The sequence below is a fragment of the Neodiprion virginianus genome, chromosome 4, assembly GCF_021901495.1.
Source record: "Neodiprion virginianus isolate iyNeoVirg1 chromosome 4, iyNeoVirg1.1, whole genome shotgun sequence".
Lineage (NCBI taxonomy): Eukaryota > Metazoa > Arthropoda > Insecta > Hymenoptera > Diprionidae > Neodiprion > Neodiprion virginianus.
Genome location: NC_060880.1, coordinates 35156506 through 35164540, shown reverse-complemented (window position 1 = coordinate 35164540; position 8035 = coordinate 35156506). Strand labels below are relative to the sequence as shown.

General features: G+C 39.0%; 1 protein-coding gene across 1 annotated transcript; it reads left to right on the top strand.

The window, feature by feature from the left end:
- Window positions 1-600: 600 nt before the first annotated feature.
- LOC124302553 (quinone oxidoreductase-like protein 2) lies at window positions 601-2832 on the top strand. The gene is made up of 8 exons (XM_046758830.1): window positions 601-956; window positions 1044-1277; window positions 1432-1623; window positions 1731-1912; window positions 2080-2168; window positions 2241-2367; window positions 2472-2601; window positions 2698-2832. Exons 1-8 carry the CDS (start codon window positions 699-701, stop codon window positions 2752-2754), a joined length of 1269 nt encoding a protein of 422 aa, XP_046614786.1. The 5' UTR covers window positions 601-698; the 3' UTR covers window positions 2755-2832.
- Window positions 2833-8035: the final 5203 nt, after the last annotated feature.

Below are 8035 nucleotides of genomic sequence, written 5' to 3'. Positions count from 1 at the left end.
AATTTATAGTCGTAGTCATTCGCAGGATGCAACGTCCGCTAGCGATTACCTTTAAGAATAATTAACTAAATGTTCGGCATTCAGAACAAGAGAGTTATCGTGATGCTAGGACGAGCTCGACTCTTCAGGCTTTGTCTCTGATTTCCTTGAAACCTTCTAAAAAATTAGCTATTCTAAACTTGTTAGAACTATTGGGTTTAGTCGCATCCTAAGCCCTGAGTTACAGAAAGTTACGTATCAAAAACTAAATACACATTCGAAAACATAGAATTTCTTACTAATTATTAAAGATTGTATAAGAGTCGAACACAATAGTTTTAGCATGATTTTGAAAATTTCAAATCATTCGAAAATAACCTGCTAAGAGTAGGATTAAATCGAACAGACAAATTGTAGATCAGTCATCGCCTTATAAAATTCAAAAATACGATCTGTGACGTCAGCGGGGAAATTAGTACCCTAAATTCTTGTCAGATAACGTTGCGATCATGCTCATCCGATCTGTGGATCTGGCAGTGAGTCGAAAGTCGCGAGATGGCAGCAGGCGCTGGAAGCAAAGCAAAGCTGAGTCGTTGGCTCGTGTCGGTGACGTTGTATGTAAGTTAGGTTAGGTTAAATCAAGTTAGGGTTAGGTGGTCAAGTCACGTGGTAGAAAGCGATGCAGTCCGCATATGGAGTAAACACATAAGCGTTGAGATATGTCAGCCGCATTTGGACGACGCGTTGTATCGCAATTATTTGCGAAAACTGCGAAAAGATCATGTTTAAGACTCTCGACGTCGAAATGGCGAAGCACAGCTGCTGTCGCATCGGAAACCGTCGTCGCTGACAAACCCTCAAAGAATGTTATTCCGACTCCGGAACCCGGTCGCGTTCAGGCGGCCTTGCTGAAAAACTTCGATGAGCCTCTTCAAATCGAGAACATTGATGCACCGAGGATAACCGAGGACAAAGAGGTTTGGAATTGGAAACTTATTTTTGCCTTACTTCGGTTAAGACGATAAAAGAATTCGTTAAGTCTCACCTCGATTCTTCGCCTCCAGGTACTCATCGACGTTCACTACTGCGCTCTGAATGGTCCGGATATCCTTTTGAGTAAAAATTCTTACCCGCACAAGCTGAAGCTGCCTCAAATACTGGGCTATGAGATAGTCGGCGAGCTTCGAGAGGTTGGCGATCATGCGGCCAAGGCTGGATACAAAGTTGGGGACAAAGTTATCGCCCTAAACAAACAGCGCTTTGGCGGGTTTGCAGAAACCTGCACAGCAGAATTTGGGGTAAGGGGTTGAATTTTTCGGTATTTCGTTGGCACAGATTTACTTGGATTCCTAGGAATTTATGGTACTTTAGTAGTGAGGCAGATAGATCAAAGGGATAAACTGAGATATTCATGTCGCCTTGTATTATTTCTTATCTCTTCTCATCTTTCAGGACATTTGGAAGGTTCCTAACTCGTTGAAACTGATCGATGCAGTGTGTTTGCTGGACGGTTATGCCACGGCACTTGTTGGGTTCGAAACGAGAGCCTGCTTGCAAGAAGATGATATGGTATTGGTCAATGTTGGGCTTGGCGGAGTTGGTTTGGCTGCCGTCGATCTTGCTGCAAATGTCTACAGAGCTCAGGTTTATAGAATTAGTTTTTAACTTTCTAATTTAGATTTATGATCAGACTTGCTCCCTACTTTGAATCGTGTTAATATTGGGAAAGTAATAATTAAGATTATTTACAGGTAATTGGGGTTTGCGCAACAGAAGATAGAACCACGCTTGTTAGAGAAAAAGGAGCATTTGCAGCGCTTAAGTTTCACGACAAGAAGTTGATGAAGCAAATCGTCAACGTTGCTGCGGAGAAAGACATCAAAGAAATTTTCGATGGTGTCAGTGGCGAAAATTTCAAGAAAGTTTTGTCTTGGTGAGATAACAAGCTTGTTCTCAAAACTAGAAGTTTCATTTTTGGCCTGAAAATTATCGATTTAAGACAAAAGGAATTTTCATAATCTTTCGCTAACAAGATTTATGCAATTAAAATTCGTTTCTGTTTTTTTCTTTGCCAATCACTTTTCTGTTTTACATTTACAGTTTTACAGATGTCTATAAATCGGGTTTGGTAAAGGACCTGCTACACGACAACGAGTTTTCCGTTGTAATACAACACTTGTCTCGAGAAGGTATATTTCAGTGAAAGAATATCGTTTAATTTAAATTTGGGCATCAGTTCAATCAAAGTCTGTGTTACAAAGGGCGAGTTATCGTTGCTGGGCTAGCAGTCAGCAAGTACGATGGAAAAGATGCCGCGCCTACAGGATCCTTCGGTGTGACAGGAGTAAGCCTTCACGAGTACAGAGACAAGGATCATGAGTTTTATCGGTCAGTGCGCAAACAGAAATGCTCCAAGAATGTATACCTTTTCCTTTGAGTATCATTTAAAACGCTTTACCCCACAATTGAATGAATCGATGTTTATTGTACAGTTCAGTCGGGGACGAGGTGCTTGAATTTTTTGAAGATGGACTGATTTCACCCTCACGTTCGCTTGTTGCCGGACTATACAAAATTAACAGCGCCATGAAATTCATTTTAAAGATGAAGGCGTCGGGAAAGGTAAGTTCCGGCTTTTTATTATTTCTTATTATTGAAACTTGGAAGTCTAATAATTTTACAAGTAAGTGATAAATGTATTAAATTTCACTGCCATAGGTTGTCATAGACATGAAAAACAAGGAAGTGTTTACGGAAACGGACGACGACGATTAAAAGTTGAGAACTTTTATTCTCTTGGCTTTTCGTAAACGCATAATTAGAGATTAAAGTCTCCTCAGATTGTTTCCTGTTCAAAAAAAAAAAAAAATTACATCGAAAACCCCATACACCGTGATTCGTTCAATTTCTAGATAGTGATTGATCTACAGAACAAAGAAGTTGAACACAATGCCAACGATTAGTACCGGAGAATTTTGTTAGAAAAGAATCGCGTGCCGGCCGCGGTAAGGAATGAGAGTTTGAAAATCGAATAGATTTTCGTAAAAAAAATTATTGCTTTCACCGATTCGCTTTATTATGGTCCGGAGTTGTAATCACGCCATGCAGTCAAGGATCAATTGCTTACAATTACAGTGTCGTACAGTTGCGTTGTTATGTAGTTCCTCGACTCTCTTAGTTTATACATACGTGTAATTTTCGATCGTTAAATGTAGGTATGGAGAACCGATTTGACGAGTTGCGTAAGTTGTTCAATTGCAGATTTATATATTAAACCCTCAATTAGCTTCATATGGAGAAAATAAAAAATGGAATAATTATAGGGCTCAAAGCAACAGCCGTAACCCCATATTTTGAATCACATACAAATTCGGCTCTTCTGTCAATGTGGGGCCATCTTTTAGACTGATTGCGAACCGACAGGTTCAAAAGTTTATTTATTTACTCACTTTCTGAACAGAGACACCGAACAGCATTCGACGTAATAGCTATAAATCCGTATTGTGGTAAAAGTTACAAAACGTGCTGTCCGATCTCTGATAAATTGGAATGAAATTGTATAAGAGCTGTAAAGTTAATAAAGAGATTTATATCTTATTCTTTCAGCGGTTGTGTTTCACTTCGTCAAAATGAATTTTTAATGCCATTTTATAGCCCACGAACAAGCGCATATTGAATTACGTACAACTTCTGGATTAGAAAAAAAGAAACAAAGAAGGAAAAAAACTCTAAATCACGTTCGGTCCATTAGTACAAATGATCCGGAATGTGATTGTTAATAACACCGCAGAACGAAGGTGAACATTAAATTTATGATTCTATCTGGGCTACTGGCATCGCGGATAATTGCTAATTACCGATTGCCTAATGGGCAATTGGTTTCGTTGAAACGGGAGCAAAGTGTGGAAATCATGAATGAAGCTGCTGATAAACCCGAAGCTTGCGCAATGCAGCCTTAACATGATAATTATTATATACCGTTCTTCCAGTTGGCTAACATTTAAACAGCTTCTTTGTCACAGATTCATTTTAATGTCTCAAGTAAATGCCTTGACGGACGGTAGTGTGCGTGCTTTATAAATTTCACACCTTTTACTTTCGAAATAGTTTAATGTACGCGGCCGTGGAGAATCTCGTGAAATAAAATTTGGTGCACGGATTTGCCATTTAGCTGGCAATCTAGGCATATACAAATCCGGTTATACATGGAATTTGAAAGAGACGATTAACGAGCGTGTTTTTCACTGGTATATCAATACCGCCGCGCTCGTTTCGATATTACGATTCAAGTTAATTTTTTTTTTATCCTTACTCCGCTTAGAACGCCGGCAAACTCTTTATCCGACGAAATAAGCACCGAAGGTGCGAGAGGAGTGTCGGTTTTCATTTGCATCCGTGTGTCGAACACCAAATCGTAAATTAACAATTTTATTTCCGAAAATATATATTCCGCAAAATTACAAAGATTTCACGCGTTTATTCTCACGCAATTCCGATCCCGGTTATAGCCTGATTAACGATTGCGCAATCGGCGCACGAGGATGGGAAGAACTGATCGTGAGATGGGAGATCTTCGCTGCCAGGGTGCCCGACGCAAACATGAGCCTAGCGAAAGAAGGCTTTCTTGTTACGCAATCAAAGCGAAGCGATGGTTTTCTCTCGTTTGGCAAATGTCGGGACCGTTAATCGCTTTGACGGCATAAACGACGCACAGCGGTTGTAATTTTGGTGATTTATAAGTCATTCTTGATTTAGATTATAAACATGCGCATGATGGATGTTACACCATGCATATATGAATCCGCGGCTAAGTTTCGTGGAAGTTTGCTACAGACGAGAGACGATGCATGTCTCCTAATGAGATATAACACGTTGAAGATGTTAGCCTACAGTGCTGTTAAAAAGTTCGTGATCACTTTCCAAATTTTGAATCAAGGCAAATAATTAGATGTTTCGACTGAAAAAAGGCGTAAACAAATGATCCACATAGTACCTGAAAGTAGAACCAACTTCATTATGCTTTTCTTTTTAAATGATAATACTTATCGTTATTTTTTAAATAATTAGACGTACCTTTATGACAACACGAAAATTGCGTGAAAAAATTATGTTCAACGTCACATAATGAGTGCAAAAAAAAGTTGTAGGGAATTTAGAAAGGAAGTATAACGACGCTGGTTCTTTCTACTTTTGAATGTAGCCTAGATTACTAACGCCTCTTTTTGGTAAAGATATCCAATATTTCGTCTCGACTGAAAATTTGTAGAGTGATCCCGAACTGTTGGACGGTATTTTACAATGTGATACCTACTAATGGCGATTGAATTTCGTGAGCCAAATTCTCAATTCTCAGGCATTCTACGAAGGCGATATTGCCAACTAAATTATTCTTGCCATCGTATTCTTTGGCTTGAAAGACCGTTCGCTCAGCGATGAATCCTAAAAATAATCGTATAATCGATATTAAATTTCAAGTGTGTGAACGGCAGCCATATTGATTTCGTAGGAAGGGTCAAGCTGCCTGGTAAGGTATAACTTTTGGAAACCTTACAACTAATCACGCCGTTTCAGGTCGAAGATTAATCACCTCTGCACCATGGATTAAAAAACTACCTTTTCACTTTCTCCAATAGGTGTGTGCTTGTATAAGTACAGAAATCGTAGTAGAGTTGATTCCCAAATGTAATTCATTGGCTGACTTACTAGAGCCAGGCTTATTGGACGGGGGGGTTTGCCTCGGACTGATCGATGGTCAATAAACTTATAAACCGACAATAAAGAATCATCGGTCGTAATTTTCGACCTGATTAAAAGCGCTAGGTATACATGATCGACTTAAACCCATACATGGATAGCCGGCGCCTGTTCCGCTTTGAGGATCGTGCACGAAACACGAAAGGAGCCGAAACCCACCAATTGTGGCAAATCGTGTCGTAATAATTGGCGCACGAGCCGACGAACGCTCAACTGACATCGGTTGTGGGTGGTTGTTCTATAGATCGTAATTATGGGATTTCGTCGTGACCGTAGCCTGAACGATATAACGAGCAAACGAAAACAACGGATTGAACGGGACACGCCTAGGGGCAAAGTATAAGGCAATTCCAAGTTGCAAAATCGTGATCCATGGCACACGCCGATCTACACTCGATCATTTTAATACCTGTATCCATTCTCTGTAGGGTATAATATGTCTGTGCATACTATGCATACGTGGGTGGATGTGATATCGATGAGGCGGGTTATTTACGCACATGTATGTATGCAAGTGTTGCGCGTTTGCAGGCGCACGACACGCTCTGTGGAAACATATCGCATGTGCGTGTAATATTGACGTAACGATAATTGTAGGCACGATGAAAAGAATGTGCGATATCGAGGCGTAGGTACAGCCACTTTGTTCGTTCGTTATACTTCTGTTCCGTATCACCCAAGGACTTTAACCGTGTGGGCATGGGCGTGGTGCAAGTTCCTGTTGGTGTACCACTAAGCTACGTTGTATAATACAGCTCACGTTAGGAACGAGTGACATTGGCAATTATAAGCATGTACGAATAATTCGGGAATTTGAAACTGTGCGGTTTTTTACGTTTCCAATGTGACGACGCATCTTCTTTTTATCAAATACGGTTAGGTCTAACAGTGTCATATTGTATGACAATTTTGACAAGATTCGTTAATAATTATCCGCGTCAAGCTTCCAATTGTCGTGTTGCTTGTTAAAATCGATGAAACGATTGCATACGTGTTATAAATATATTGTTTCATTCATATTCGAATAGTTTTCTAGACATTTAGTTTAGACTTACCTCAGAGTTTCTGTGTACAAAGAAGAGGACCAAAAATCGACGGGCAACAAACCGCAAATTTCGTAGTACGTTTTATTAGGCTTGTCCTAAAAATGGGTTGTATCGAACGATTTCTTGCACTTAGAATCAGGCATTATCTTTACACCAGATATTGCCTTTATCAATGAGTGAAAAGTAGGAACGAGGAACTTTTCACTTGAAAATATCGATATTTATAAGGATGATTTTTAGCGTGCCCATATTTTGCGTTATTCACACACATCAGCGAATATTGGATTTCGAAATTGATTAAAATATTAGGAACACTCTGTTTTGTCTACTCAAACGGTGCCATCTATCTGAATAAGCGGGTCAAAAACGCCCTCAAAGCTTATTGCCAGACAGTTGCAGATAAATATTTATTATAAAAGAAGAATTTTTACCGAGTTTTAACTCCTTACTGTTTCCATTCAACGTTTTCGGTTTTCGGATTGTTTTCAAAAATCACGCAAGTTTTACGTTCTGGAAGAACGTCTGCGAGAGATCTTCGATTCGCCTCTTGATTCAGATTAAATTTAGAATAAGAGAATAACTTTATTGCGCCGATCCCACTCTTGATAAAATTTTGTAAGTTAATTAGTTTGAAAATTATTAAACGTACGTAGTTTGACGTGTCAAATTTAGAAAATTCAATGTTAAATTGATCAAAGTTTCAAAATGTTGAGCAAATTATCATTAAACGGATTCCTTTTAGTCCTGTTACTAATTTATCTGTAACAAAATTCATGTCATTAAACCTTGTTTCACTCACACGCTGTTCTGATTTGCTTGATTTCCTGGACCTATACACTGTCAGCTGAATTTAATTATTCCGGAATAACAGTTCTCAATTATTGGAATGATTATTCCTAGTCGAGTTATTTCAACCACGTTTTCCAATCGAATTGACAATCATGTATCGTGAGATTTTCGCGACGTCAGTAATTCACTCTGCTTCAGATATTCACGGTCTGAAAAAGGTTTTGGAGTGATAGAAAAAAACTAGCGAAACTGGTTATGTCTGTATCATAATCGTGAGAATTATTATGTAACTGCAAATTTTGAAATATGTAACATGGTTTTATCTGCCGTTACGCGGGTCTAAATTCAACATTTGCATTTGCATTAATTTGGTTTTTGCCTCGTTGCCTTCACTTTTTTCCCCATTTTTTCCGCTTCATCGTTATTATAAATTATCGCGTCCAGACGCCAACCGATGTTTACGATAT

What these genes read in the sequence shown, in the direction of transcription:
- LOC124302553 (XM_046758830.1), top strand. Translation starts at nt 699, where the DNA reads ATGTCAGCCGCATTTGGACGACGCGTTGTATCGCAATTATTTGCGAAA. An exon ending in GGATAACCGAGGACAAAGAG is followed by an intron (nt 957 to 1,043) that starts GTTTGGAATTGG and finishes CTTCGCCTCCAG; the next exon opens with GTACTCATCGACGTTCACTA. An exon ending in AGATGAAGGCGTCGGGAAAG is followed by an intron (nt 2,602 to 2,697) that starts GTAAGTTCCGGC and finishes TCACTGCCATAG; the next exon opens with GTTGTCATAGACATGAAAAA.